Consider the following 16,005-nt stretch of genomic DNA (forward strand, 5'->3'; position numbering starts at 1 on the left):
TAACATTAATAAAAAAAGATGAAACTTCACACATAATCATTTTGCCAGTTTTATTTTGTAGCCAGAGGGGACAATGGCTCTGTAACACAGAATTCAAGAAAACAGAGATACAAAAAGACAAAAGTAAAAAGATATAAAAAGGAAGATATATGTGATCAACATTCAAGAGCAGAAAGCCTTCGAAGCAGAATCAACAACAGGTGAAGAACAAGAAAACAAGTCTGATTTTCTTTATGAAAAATGTTTTGTTTTATTCATCTTCAATACTAACAGCAGAAGTTACTCAATACTTGACTTTTGTATGTAAATGGTATATATTTATCAATGTATAGTCAGCATTTGTATGTTCAGGAATCCTCAAACCTCTAGGTGTCAGTATAAGTCCAGACGAATGACTGAACATTGAGCAAGTGACCGCCCTATCTATGAAAAATGCCATGCACTGCCAGAATTCACATTTTGAGGTTTAAAGGTACAGTTAGCATTGCATGCTTGAATGAAGAAGACAGAGAGTGACGTGTTAGCAGCCACAGTGTGACAGTCTTGCATAGCTGAATACCCTCTCAAATATCTGTTTGACTTTTTATTTCAGGAAAACGTCAAGCTTTTTCTGAATGTTGTCAAAAGAGTCTATTCCCATGTAGTCGGCCTGGCCCTGCTCCCATCTCTGCTTGCGCTCCGCTGAGGACATGAGCGGCTGAACACGCTCCTCGCTCGCCGCAGCATCCTCCTGTGAACCAGAGGACATGACAGAGGATAAATACATCACACTCCTTTAAAACAGCTCGTCTTTTAGTCCTTTTCAGACAGGATCCTCAGTCTTGAGGGGGACTACTTTTGTGTCTACTACTACTACTACTATTTCTAGACCTAGAATAAATGTGTGAATTAGTAATGCATATTTACGTTAAATAAAATACATATGTAAAAAGACATTTTTCAAATTATGGCAAGCGCAAAAAAATGTTTTAATCTCAGACAAATGCAAAGGTCACGGGGTGTTTAACTATTGCTGTGGAAAATGTTTTATATATATATATATATATATATATATATATATATATATATATATATATATATATATATATATATATATATATATATATATATAAAATTGATATTTAAAACACATTTTTTATAGTCATGTCAAGCAAAATTCACTGAGATGAAAGTAGAAATAGTAATTATTATGATTACCATTAATGAGTATTAGTTTTATAAACATGATCTTCATTATCTTTACTTTACTTTACTTTATTTTATTTTATAAAAACTGAAGAAAAAAATAGATGAACTAGTTTTAAAAGTGTAATTTCTAGAAATGGAAAAGTCATTTAAATTGAGCACATATATAAAATATATCTGGATAAATGAGATAAACTAGTTTAAAATGTAAAATGTAATTTCTGTAAAATAAATGTAAATACGTAATAAATATATCAAATAAATTACAAGGTATTCAAAAATGTAATTTCTTTATTTGATAAATTAAAGTCATTCCAAGCTCTAATAAAATGTTTTATTATTTTGATAAATAAATAAAATAATGTATTGTGTTGTTTTTTTTCATTAAATCACAAATGACTGTAAAAATCACAATGTCACAGAATAGTGTTGTGGCCTTTGCTACTATAGACACTAACATGTAAATGCAAGACTCGTGTGTCTGTGTATGTGTGTGTGTGTGTGTGTGTGTGTGAATAATGCATGCTCATCATGTAGTGTAAGTTGGCACACAGGCAGTGTGTGTAGTCTCCAGGTCGTGGTTATGTTCGTCAGTGTGTTTAGACCTGACCTCACAGCCGGAGTCGAAGCGCTGGTCTCCATACTCTCGGATCAGAGCGGGCAGCACCTCGGCGCTGTACAGAGCCCACCACTGCAGCAGGAAGCCGGGCTGAGACGAGGCCTGCGCGTCTCCTCTCACTCTCCTCTGCGTGAGGTTATACGTGTAGCTCCACGGCTTCGTCTGGCCCAGGAAGTGCACAACCTTTGCATTTGCACCGTATCTGTAGACCAAAAGACTTTTTCAGCATGCATTCCTGAAAAATAGCGGGTGACTTCAGGTATGTGAATGCATTTCAATAAATAAAATGTGTTTATATTCCTGACTGACATTTTCAGTGTGTATGGTGTAAACCTGAAGTGAGAACACCATGCACACTATTAAAGAACGCATTATGAATTTAGCGTCTCCTCGGATGATTTAGTCTCACGCTCTTATGTAACCCGATGTAAGGGCATGAGCAGCCTTCATGTGACTCGTGCTGCTGGAGTCACACACACTCACTGTTTAAATGCAGGAAGGTACGTGTAGATGGCTATGCTGCTCATGTTATAGATGAAGGGAAGGTGTTTGTTGATGTCGGCTGTTGCCCAGTCGCTGAAGAAGCCGTTCAGAACTCCTTGGTCCCCTCCTGTGGAGCAGATTAATTTTACATAATGTCACTTCAAATGAAGTAGCTCTCTTTTATTTGTCTATATAATTTAGAAGGAAATAACACTGATAAAAGTCATTCATTTGGGCAACTAAAGCTGAAGTGTGTCATATCTGTACTACCAGCATCACCAAGTGTAAATGCATTAAATAAATAAAAATAAATAAATGATACAAATAAATACGTAATTAATAAACAATCAAACAAATAAATAACTAAGAATACATAGCTAAAAAAATAAAAAATTAATAAAAAATACAATTCTAACAGTCTAATGAATAATATAAAACATAAAAATTAATAAATAAATAATAAATGAAAATAAACAAACAAACAAACAACTAAAATAATAGCTATGAATGAATACATAAATACTAATAATTCCTATGATAAACAATGAAATGCAAAAAATAAGAACTATGAATGAATAAATAAATAATAATAATAAAAATCTATAAATAAGAATGAATTGATAAATACTAAGAATTACAAATACCTATGACATAATGAATAATTAGCTAATAAATAAACAGACAATTAAAATAATACATATAATTATGAATGGATAAAAAGAAAGAAAGAATGGATATTAATAATTACAAAAATAAATACCTATGAATGTGAATGAACAACAAAATAAACAGACAATTAAAGAAGACTAATAATTATATTTAACTAATATATGAATGAATATACAAAATACTAATAAATCCTCAATCAAGTATGATTCAATAAATAAATATTAAATAAAAATAAACAAATGAACAAACAGTTAATTAAAATAATACATAACAAAGATGAATGAATGCTACAATACTATTAATGAATAAATAAATATGAATTAATAAATAATAAACATATAGGCGATTAAAATAATATTTAACTAATAATTAATCAATAAAACGAACAAATAAACTAATAATTACTAAATAAAATTACTTTAATAAAAAAAAAAATTCAAAAGGATAATAATAAAAATGTGAAGAGTGTTTACTCTTTTTGGGGGAATTGACTATAAAATGTAGTCTTTGAATTCTAATTTGAGTGTTTTGGTTGGTTGTTGCTATGAGGCTCTCATCTGTGCTTGCTTGAGTGATCTGGCTGATTGCAAAGATGTTATATAATAAGGTTTTCTACCTTCTGACTGTTTCACATGTGACTGACTGTCTTTTCTTGTGTGATCAAATCTGAGCCGTTTGTTCAGTTTGTAATTTTGTAATAAATGTCATGACTGTCATGATGAATAACAACCACATTTTTAGTATGTCACGCAACATTAAGGTATTTTATGGCTTTAGAAGATTTGCATCATAACATACAATTAAATAATAAAAAAATCATAATTTTGTGAGAGATCAACTCAGATTGTGTCTTCTGTCTTTTGAATGTAACACTTTACACTAAGGTCTCATTATTTGATGCATTAACTAATATTTGGGTGAGGATTGGGGTTGATCCATTTATAAAGTAGCTTGTTTTTTGTTTTCTTGATGTGCACAAATAAGCGACAGGTACCATAAGATTTTCTTCTTCCTGTCCTGTTCGTTCATGTATGTAATGAATGAATGAATGTATTAAGTTATGTATGACTTGTGCAATAAACTAAACTAAATATTAACTCGTTTAATCCCACCGGTCACAATAGTGACTGTAAAAAAGGTTTTCATTTATAAAGCTCTAAAAACCTTACTGACTGATGTGTTAGTGTACTTCCTGCAAATATGGAAAAAATAAAGGGTCTCAATTAAATATGTGCAGTTTTATGTGATTAGTGCAAATTGTCACATGACCAGAGCAGTTTACTTCCTGTTTGAACCAGAAGATGATGGCTGCATAAAGCTCCAAAATTAAAGGCTAGTAAAGTGTCTTAATAGAAATGTATGACAAAGATGTTTGGTATACGTGATCTTTAGGGTGTCTAGTATAAATATGTGCATTCACATATATTTAGTTTTGTTGAGTGTGGTCATAGAATGAGTAAACATGCTGATGGTCACAATAGTGACCAGTTGGATAACAGTGAACTTAGATATACAATATAAACCCAAATGCAGTTGCTAGTGAAAATGACAATAAAATGTTTCAGTGACAAAATATTGCACTAAATTAAACATTCAAATGTTACAAAAAAGTTACAATAATGATGTGTTATACTCTAAGCATTAATAAAAAAAAAAAAAAAAAAAAAAAATTATATATATATATATATATATATAATATATATTGTTTTTGTTTTTTTAAATCTCATTGTTCCTATCAATGTTGCATACATTTTTTATGCATAATAGTAACCCAATAATGTGATCAAACAGTTTTAAATAGCTGGGCTAAGATATCTAACCATTTTTATGTACACACATTATCCCACCAGTCACAATTGTGGCCGAGCATAAAACACATTTTAAGTCTATTTATTTCTGTTAACCTATGGGCTGCACTTAGAATCCAGTTCCATCCTCTGCATTTAAACACATGAATATTTGCCCCAGGACAGGCTATGTGCATGCTGTAAGGAAATGAATATAGTCAGCACAACCCATATACAGCATCCTCACTGCTAGCCAAAGAAGACATTTACAAAGTCACCTAATAATGCTACGTGCCTATAGCAGATTAACCAACATGCTGGAGCATTGTTTGCAAAGCATGCTGGTTTAGCAGCTAAACCAATCCAGCGTTATTTAATTCCGGCGTGCCTTCAAGAGCCCAGAAACAGGGTTCAGAATCCTCCCCCGGGCTTTCCTTGTGCAAGTGGCTCTACAAACATTACTGCGGCCTTGGAGTGTTCATTTTGAGAGGATGATCTGAACTGTGGAGGAATGCACATATTCTCTGGCCGGTTTACATTGGCAGAGGATGAGAACAAGTCCACATGATAGCCTCAGGCCATCGGGACCGTAATAAACCAGGAAATGGAAAGATGCTTGTTTGATTCACCGTTTCAGAGATTCAGATGCTCGGCAGGTATGAGAGGACACTCTGACGCTGTCTTTGGATGCCAGTTGTCTGAACGCCCAACAAACCTGGATGTGATCAGGCTGGTTTGTTAGTCTGACGCACAAAACTCTTGAAACTGCTTGTCACTGAGATCATTCCTGATCACTGTTCTTTCAATTTTTTTTTTGACAACTGGTCCTTTGCTGTGTCATTTTTGTTAATGTAAGCATGACTTAACAGTACAAATTACATCTAATCACTCAAAACACTCTAGTAGCAACCATCTAGAAATTGCATTATAACCCAATAGAACACCAGAGTAACAACCTACAATGCCCTTACAACCATCCAGAATACCTCATCAACCATCTGGCAATAAAATAGCAATGCTCTTACAACTATCTTTAACACCCTAGCAACCACCTAGAACAACCAAGGAATGTCCTTTTTACTATTTAGAAAACACCCTAAGAACAAGCATCTTACAACCAAACAGAACTCTAACAATCAACTAACACTACGCTAGCAAGCACCCAGACCAACCATCACACCACAGTAACCACCCAACAACTCAACCATAACATCACCTAACAGTGCCTTAGAAACACCCTTGCAATGCTATTATATCATTACCTAGACAATCTTAGCAACTATGCAAGACATTCTAGCAGTCACTTAGAAATGATACTGCCACCCTAGCAACACCCATGAAACCACTGAGCATTGCCCTTACAAATATCTACAACGCCCTAACAATCACCAAGCTACACACAACCAATTATCTATTACTCTTACAACTTGCCTACAAACCATAGCAACCAACTTACAACCTCACACAATACCCTAGCAACACATTAGTAATCACATAGCAACACTTTTACAACCAGCGTAGAACCGTTCAGAACACACTTCCTAGGACCCTGAACACCCTACCAACCATGCAGTATCACACTAATAACCACCTAGAAACCACACAGCACACACACTCTAACAATGCCATAGTAACAACTCAGCACACCCTAACATTGCATAGCAACACACTTACTATATCATCACCCAGAACATCTTAACATTGCCATAGCAACCACATAGAACACCCTAACAATGCCATAGTAACCATCCAGCACACCCTAGCATTGCATAGCAACACACTTACTGTATCATCACCCAGAACATCTTAACAACAACATGGCGATCTCACAGAACATCATAACCAGATAGGAACACACTTTGTTGTGTAACTACTAGACCACCCTAACATTGTCATAGAAACCACACAGAACACCCTAACAATGCCATAGCAACCACATAGAACACCCTTACAATGCCATAGCAACCACTCAGAACACCCTAACAATGCCATAACAACAACACAGAACACCCTAACCCTAACATTGCCATAGCAACCACACAGAACACTCTAACATTACCATACCAACCACACAGAACACCCTAACCCTAACCGTAACATTGCCATAGCAACCACACAAAACACCCTAACAATGCCATAGCAATCACACAGAACACCCTAACACTGCCATAGCAACCACACAGAACACCCTAACCCTAACATTTCCATAGCAATCACACATAACACCCTAACAATGCCTTAGCAATCACACAGAACACCCTAACATTGCCATAGCAACCACACAAAACACCCTAACATTGCCATTGCAACCACACAGAACACCCTAACATTGCCATAGCAACCACACAAAACACCCTAACATTGCCATAGCAACCACATAGAACACCCTTACAATGCCATAGCAACCACTCAGAACAACCTAACAATGCCATAACAACAACACAGAACACCCTAACCCTAACATTGCCATAGCAACCACACAGAACACTCTAACATTACCATACCAACCACACAGAACACCCTAACCCTAACCGTAACATTGCCATAGCAACCACACAAAACACCCTAACAATGCCATAGCAACCACACAGAACACCCTAACACTGCCATAGCAACCACACAGAACACCCTAACCCTAACATTTCCATAGCAACCACACATAACACCCTAACAATGCCTTAGCAATCACACAGAACACCCTAACAATGCCTTAGCAATCACACAGAACACCCTTACAATGCCATAGCAACCACACAGAACACCCTAACAATGCCATAGCAACCACATAGAACACCCTTACAATGCCATAGCAACCACACAGAACACCCTAACATTGCCATAGCAACCACATAGAACACCCTTACAATGCCATAGCAACCACACAGAACACCCTAACAATGCCATAGCAACCACATAGAACACCCTTACAATGCCATAGCAACCACACAGAACACCCTAACAATGCCATAGCAACCACATAGAACACCCTTACAATGCCATAGCAACCACACAGAACGCCCTAACAATGCCATAACAACAACACAGAACACCCTAACCCTAACATTGCCATAGCAACCACACAGAACACTCTAACATTACCATACCAACCACACAGAACACCCTAACCCTAACCGTAACATTGCCATAGCAACCACACAAAACACCCTAACAATGCCATAGCAACCACACAGAACACCCTAACATTGCCATAGCAACCACACAGAACACCCTAACCCTAACATTTCCATAGCAACCACACATAACACCCTAACAATGCCTTAGCAATCAAACAGAACACCCTAACATTGCCATAGCAACCACACAAAACACCCTAACATTGCCATTGCAACCACACAGAACACCCTAACAATGCCTTAGCAATCACACAGAACACCCTAACATTGCCATAGCAACCACACAAAACACCCTAACATTGCCATTGCAATCACACAGAACACCCTAACATTGCCATAGCAACCACACAGAACACCCTAACATTGGCATTGCAACCACACAGAACACCCTAACAATACCATTGCAATCACACAGAACACCCTAACATTGTCATAGCAACCACACAGAACACCCTAACATTGGCATTGCAACCACACAGAACACCCTAACATTGCCATAGCAACCACACAGAACACCCTAACATTGGCATTGCAACCACACAGAACACCCTAACAATGCCATTGCAATCACACAGAACACCCTAACATTGCCATAGCAACCACACAGAACACCCTAACATTGGCATTGCAACCACACAGAACACCCTAACAATGCCATTGCAATCACACAGAACACCCTAACATTGCCATAGCAACCACACAGAACACCCTAACATTGGCATTGCAACCACACAGAACACCCTAACAATGCCATAGCAACCACACAGAACACCCTAACATTACCATAGCAACCACACAGAACACCCTTACAATGCCATTGCAATCACACAGAACACCCTAACATTGCCATAGCAACCACACAGAACACCCTAACATTACCATAGCAACCACACAGAACACCCTTACAATGCCATTGCAATCACACAGAACACCCTAACATTGCCATAGCAACCACACAGAACACCCTAACAATGCCATAGCAATCACACATAACACCCTAACCCTAACATCGCCATAGCAACCACACAGAACACCCTAACATTGCCATAGCAACCACACATAACACCCTAACAATGCCATGGCAACCACACAGAACACCATAACAATACCATGGCACCGACACAGAAAACCCTAACATTGCCATAGCAACCACACAGAACACCCATAACATTGCCATAGCAACCACCCAGAACACCCTCAAAACATCTTAGAAATCACACAGCACACCCTAACAACCTCATATACACCAGCCTGGCAGAAAACTCCAGCTTTATGGTGGCATAATTTGAACAGAAAAGCACCAGTCAGATTGTCCTCTGAAATTGTTGAGTTTCTCCTTCTAGATTTCATTTTAGATTCTCTATATAATCGTGTGAGGAATAAAAATCTTAAATCATGTTCTTCTCTCCCAAGCTCAAAGCTTCATTAAGCAGAGAATACCACAAGACATCATGAAGAAGAGTCCAAGCTTTCCCTGTTATGACCACAAACAATCTATCTCAGCTAAAAATAAAGCAATTATTACAAATTATTATGATGTGTCAGAGGACAGTCAAAAATAGACCGAAAGCTCAGGCGGACAAGATTGTGTAGCATTTATGCAGCCTGCAATTATGACAGTCCAAAAGAGCCTCTGGATTCTGTGGAATAACAAAAGCATAATAAACAGGCTTTTGAAAAGCTGCCAGTCTCCATAATGTAAGCAGAGCCCACCCTCAAAATGGAGCAATCTAATTGGTTCCTCGACCGTCACGCTCAAACTCCAGCCAGACTCATAAGAATGGGTTCACTGTGTCGCCGAGCTGAAAACATGTCCAAAAATTTACACCAATACATCATAAATCTGCAAGTCACTCACATATGCAAATAATTATTCCTCCTGCATGTTATCAACTAACAAGTGAGAAACAAAGCATAGGGAAAAATAAACATGCACTTTTTCTGATAGCCATTTTACCAAATGGCTAAAACCCATAAAAGTTGCATAACGAGCAGCTACGCCAAGAGGTGGCTGTAGAAAATGGCCCTTGGCTCCTAAAGAAAAGGAAAAACAGGGTAGCCATGAAAGGGCTTTTGTTTGTTAAGGCGTCCGTGCCAAATTCCTTTTGCCGGGCTTATGAACCAGCTGTGTTGGGCAATACTCGAGAGGCTCTGTTGGGCATTTTCGCTTGAGGTAATTTTGTGATGCATACAGGGAAGGGCGACTTAATTACGCTGACAGTGTGCGTAAGATGAGCACACATCAAAGTGCCGGGCGTGTGGGGAAACGCAGAGAGGTTTCAGCTGGAATGGAGAGGTAGAACTATATCCATCCATTCAGAAACATCAGCTAAAATAGACGAGGTATTGATAAGCACCCGGATCACCAGAGAGATAAATATAGGAAGTTTGAAAACTGGTATAAACATAGATTAGGATCTGGACAAGACTCAAGGATCAGAAGAGTGCTGTAAATAGACAGTGATTAGATCTAAACTCTAAACTGGTTAAAAAAAGAAAGTACCATTAAAAGTGCTCTATATCAGGGGTTTCTCAACCTTGTAGATGCCACAAACAGTGTTTCTTAATTTATTTTGTGTTAATATTAAATAATAAAAAAATAAAAATATGTATAAATATTATTTGGAAATTATTTTGTTACTTTTGGTTTTTATATTTGATTTATTTTCACATATGTATTATTTATTTAAATCCAATTGTCACATATATATATATTATTTTATTTATTTTTATTTTTTATTTTTTATTTTTTTTTACAGTTTTTCTCTCAACTTTCCATGGATGAAAAGATTTAGTGACTCAAAAATATTGTATGTTTAAAAAAGATTCAGAATATAATGCAATGTCACATAAAATACTTCTGAAGTGCCTTTTTGTCATTCTATATAGCTCCTAGTATCACTATGTTTTGTTTTTGTCGTGTGGAAAAGAGCAGCAGGAAAGACTCTGCAGAATTTAATATTTTAATATATATTATATATACATATAAACTAGGGGTGTAACGATACGCGTATTCGTATTGAACCGTTCGGTACGACGCTTTCGGTTCGGTACGCGGTACGCATTATGTATACCGAACGGTTCGTTGGAGTAATTAATTATATTTGAAAAAAAAAAAAAAGAGAGAGAGAGAAATATAATGATATGCGTTCAACAAGGTAGCCCAATAACCCAAACAACGTAACAGGCAACGCCCCTGACACTCCCGAAGAAGAAAAAAACACCATCTTATATGTTTATGTTAGGCTACTCAGCAGGCGCTCGCTCACTCAGTACGCGCTGAAGGCTCGTTGCAAAATAGCCAATGCGTTTAACAGACTAGAAATGAGAAGATCCTCCAATAACCAACAGGTCTGGTGTTTGGGTGCACTGGATTCCCTTTAAGCTATAATGGTGATGGCAAGAGAGTGGTGGATAAAAAAACAACGGTATGTCGCATCTGCAACATGACAGGGTACACCAGCGGGAATAAAAAAAAAAAAAAAAAAAAACACCAGCGGGAATATCTGGGATATATGCGTCAGTACTATCTGGGAAAGACGAAAAAAAGGAGAAACATGCACGCAGCAAACTATCCCTGCAGCATTTAGAAACTATAGCTTACAGGGAATCCAACCCAAACACCAGACCTGTTGGTTATTTTAGGATCTTATATTTCTGGTCTGTTAAAGGCATTCGACATTTTGCAACGAGCCTTCAGCGCGTGCTGAGTGAGCGAGCGCCTTAGGGGCCGTTCACATATCGCTCCTAAAAACGCGTGGAAAACGCTAAGCACGTCTTTCTCCTCCTTTCCAAAGCGCTCGGGCAGAAGCGCTCATGAGGCGTCTGTCTTTGCTAAGCAACAATGACGTGCTCTCTCCATGAGACGCGGAAATTTCAGCGAAGGATAAATGGATTTGCAGCTCTAAAAATCGCTTGCAGTAGCTCTGCTACTAAATTTATTTCAAAATTGCAATCCATATACAACTATGATCAGCTGATCCTTCATCTTGGCTGAGCTCTCAACGTTGTTACGGGAAAGGATGAAGCTGATTGGTTAGTTCTTGTCACATGACCCGCGGTGCGCTTGCGGCATTCTGAAAAGTTGAGATGTTTTTACATTTTGCTGTATCTAAAACGTATCGAACCGAACCGAACCGAACCGTGACATCAGTGTATCGTATCGAACCGAACCGTGAATTTTGTGAACCGTTACACCCCTAATATAAACATATATTATATACATTTTAATATATAATGTTAAATAAGTAATTCATTAAATATACTTGTCCCTCAGCTTACAAAAATAACTTTAGGCCGGTTTACACCAAGGACAATAACTATAATGATAACTAAAACTATGAAGTTTTAATAATCGTTCTAAATCTACGTTTGTCCAAAATAATGACAGCCAATCAGAATCAATCCACCCAAAGATTGAGCTTTTAAAGTGGTAGCACACTCATAATAAATGCTAATGCTAATATAGCTTTCATCACAGTCATCGCTACACTTATCGTTCTTGGTGTGAACAGCCTGTGCCCTTAAAGCTATTAGCTCCAACTGAAATAGAGCCCTGACACATCACATCTCAAAGCGAATGATAGTGGTGTTTTACATACCGTCGAAGCTGCCGTGCTCTGTGCAGTACTGCAGGAGTTTGCCGTAGGTTTCGTTGGATGGCCGAAACACGAACACACCAGAGTTAAAACAATCAGGCCAACCAGGGTCTGGAGCCGCAGACAGCTCCTCTCTGTCAAACAGCTCATCGATGTTGGAGACAACCTACAGTCGTCAGAAAAGAGTCAAACTTGGTCAGAAAAGTGTATTTTTATGTTTGATTTTAGGTCGTAGTATGTACAATTCATTAGTGCATGTATGGGGAAAAAAAGTTATTTTACTAAGAAACACTGTTATTTATTTTTTTTATTATTATTATTAATTATTAAGCAATTATGCTGAACTCCTTAAAAGTTACAGTAAAAACAGCTCCAATGTAACCCAAAAAATAAAAATCGGATTTTAAATAAATGCTGTCTTTTTTTATACTTAACTTCTCATAAATCCACAAAAACATTAAGCAACACTTTTTCCCCCCAAAAATGATAATAATTCAGCTTTGTCATCAGAGTATTCAAGATAATAAATTACATTTTAGTTTACATTTTAGAAATTTGTCATATTTTACAATATTATTGTTTTTACTTTATTTTTGATAAGATAAATGTCTCTATGAATAAAAGGCATGCACAGATGCCTTCACTACTTTTGGCAAATTAAACAAGCTGAATAAGACACAGAGGCGTACAGTACATTCACACACTGAGTTAATGACGCACAATGCAATTCAAGTGACATAAATATTTCATGCATGTTTTGACAAGGCATAACTTGAACTCTCTGCTAACCAGCTGGTTTGAAGTCATAATGCACACTCACCAGTGTGTCTGCGTCCATAAACACACACTTGGAGTAGTGTGTGAGAGTCCAGCAGTGCAGCTTGGTGAAAGTGACCCCCAGATCAGGTCTCTTCATCATGGCCAAGTGTGCTGTGTCCCCACTGTCCAACACATCCACTAGCCTGACTTCATCAAAGATCTTACGAAGCACTGCCCTGAAGACATTCACAAACATCTCATTGTGTTTTCCACAGAAGCCAGAGAGTCTGCAGTACAGTACTGACTGAATGAAGCATGCTGTACCTCGACTGATCGGACACATGTGGACCAATGAGCACCACCAGCTTTTTTGAAGTCGTGTGGTTCCTAAGAGATTTTCCAAGCACCATCGCTCCTCTCGCATAGCTATCGTTTGTGGCCAAAGTGACGAATGCCTGTTCTGCTAAAGAAATGAAGATTGACCTAACACTGACTGACAGATTTCACATTACTATTCTATAACAGGTGGCAACAAAATGGATTTCCTCCCAAAACAAGGAGAAAACATCAATGATACACATTTCCTCTCATAATAATGTAAAAAAAAAAGTGGTGAAACTTATAAAGCTGAATGTATGAACTATTGAACAAATGAACAATTGTAAGCTGTGCCTTTGTAAGTGATGTATTTTTCATTTGAATATGGTTTAGATAAGATTCCGAGAATCGGTTCTTTTGAACAATGAGTTTGGAAGAATCCGTTCAAAAACTGATTCACTGATTCTTAAAGGGACAGTTCCCTCAAAAATGGGGATAATTTATTAACCTTCATGTCGTTCCAAACCTATATGAGTTGCTTTCTTATGTTGAACATAAAATAAGATATTTTGAAGATTGCTGATAATCAAACAGTTGGTGGTTGAGAACTAAACTAATTTAATACCAGCAATCGACATGAGGGTGAGTAAATGATGACAGAATTTTGATTTTTGTGTGCATTATCCCTTTAACGTGCCATCACTGCGTGCCATATTCTCAAAAATACTCCAATAAACCCATATTGTTGTTTTTCTTCAAAAAGAAAAAAAAAAGAGGAAGAAAAAGAAAAAAAGGTGTTTTAGTGGTAAATGTACGAGTTCAGTTTGTAGCCATAGGTGCATAATTCAGCAGTCATTTAGATCGCAAATATCATTAACATTTGCATTTAACACTTAAATTATCTTATATCTCTCAGCTGAAACTTTTTGCTTGTTTTAATGAAATGCTATTTATTTAAACCAGTATAATGAGTCAATCTCGGGAATAATAATAATAAAACAATTATCACAATAATAATCAAAACAGACGGTTCTCGATTCAATTAACTGTTGACTCGAGAATCATTCAAAGTGTTCAGACCGGTTTTGTAAACCGTTTCAGACGATTCTTCCACCGAACAATTTAATTTGGACATCATTAATACTTTACAGTCTAATTTGTGCCAAAATGATTTGGATTATAAATAATCTTTTAATTATTAGTTCAATATTAATAATCTTGAACTTTTGAGAAATCATGCCTGCATAAATGAGCATTGCATAAATTACATCCATAGAAAAATGAATTTGAGCAATGCAGTGAACATCCACATCCCTTAAAGACTTTAGTCACATATGCAGAAGTAACTCTCCACACTTCAGCAGCTCTGTCTGATTTATCTGAAAAGTGCATTGTCACATACCTGTCATGCTGGATATTTGTCAAAGCTAGTCTGTAGCTCGGACTCCCAAAACATCAGAGTCACTTCACTGAAAGAGACTCTGTATCACGCCCTGAGTTCATTTATACCTGCGCGACTTTCTCTATATATACTGCTTAGGTCACGTGACCAGAGCGGGCTCTGCGGACACGGCCCTGATTGGTTCGTGATCGTTGGGGCGTGGCCTCAGATCTGCGACTGCACTTGGGTAGTTGAAAGATTTCCAAGATTTTTGGTTGTAATTTATATGAATGTAAAAGAGAAGGTGTGAACTTTTGATGTTTATGGTTAACAAATTGTTAACGAAACGTCCTGTGGCCAGTTGCATAAATTACTTTGACTAATTTTAAAGGTTAGTTATCCATATTTTCTTCTTTACTTCATAGCCTTTTAAATTTAATTTGCATCTGAAAAGTAAGACTGATTACCACGTTGTTAAAAGCTAGTCTATAAAACTTGTTCTGAGACTAAGTTAACTAAGTTAACATTATGATTAGGACTGTTTGTTAGCTATACTAACTGAATAGGCAGAGCACATGTACAACAGTTTGACCTGATAGTGAGGACATCTCTAGAATAGAGTAGAATAGAATTATAGACACGAACTGATTGGTGTCTCATGCCACCTACTGGTCAGAGTTAAGGGTTGCTTTCATTTTGACTCCTAATTAATGAATATTAAATAATTCTAGGTAATTCTCCTATGCCAGTTCAGATATGAACACATATATGTTGACCGTACATTATCCCTAATAAATAATATATCGGGGCATTACAGCATTTATTGTAAGTTTCTTGAAATTCCCCCAATTGTTTTTGTTCTAATGTTTATGTCTATCTTTCTGATATTGTAAAAAAAAAAAAAAAACATTTCTGGAAATGTTTAAATTATAAACCAGTTTTACATCTTATGTAATATGTATTAAGAAATACACCAGCAAAAGTACACCTATGGACAACAGAGTGAAGATAAAAAAAAACAAAAAAATAAAAACAGCTTACAGTCAAATAATAATAATGATTTCAAAGTTTT

At 36.7% G+C, this 16,005-nt stretch overlaps 1 protein-coding gene across 2 annotated transcripts; it reads right to left on the reverse strand.

Moving 5' to 3' along the window:
* Positions 1-36: 36 nt before the first annotated feature.
* Positions 37-15,076, reverse strand: gyg1b (glycogenin 1b). Of its 2 annotated transcripts, none has more exons than XM_026200855.1 (7): positions 14,955-15,042; positions 13,559-13,697; positions 13,296-13,470; positions 12,479-12,641; positions 2,288-2,414; positions 1,796-2,006; positions 37-730 (listed from the first exon to the last, which is right to left on the reverse strand). In XM_026200855.1, the coding sequence occupies exons 1-7, from the start codon at positions 14,959-14,961 to the stop codon at positions 584-586; spliced, it is 969 nt and encodes a 322-aa protein (XP_026056640.1). In that variant the 5' UTR covers positions 14,962-15,042; the 3' UTR covers positions 37-583. The 2 variants fall into 2 exon arrangements, with proteins under 2 accessions (XP_026056640.1, XP_026056641.1); XM_026200856.1 differs by having other exon boundaries at positions 584-730; positions 13,559-13,694; positions 14,955-15,076.
* Positions 15,077-16,005: the final 929 nt, after the last annotated feature.

This window comes from Carassius auratus, chromosome 24, assembly GCF_003368295.1.
Source record: "Carassius auratus strain Wakin chromosome 24, ASM336829v1, whole genome shotgun sequence".
Classification (NCBI taxonomy): domain Eukaryota; kingdom Metazoa; phylum Chordata; class Actinopteri; order Cypriniformes; family Cyprinidae; genus Carassius; species Carassius auratus.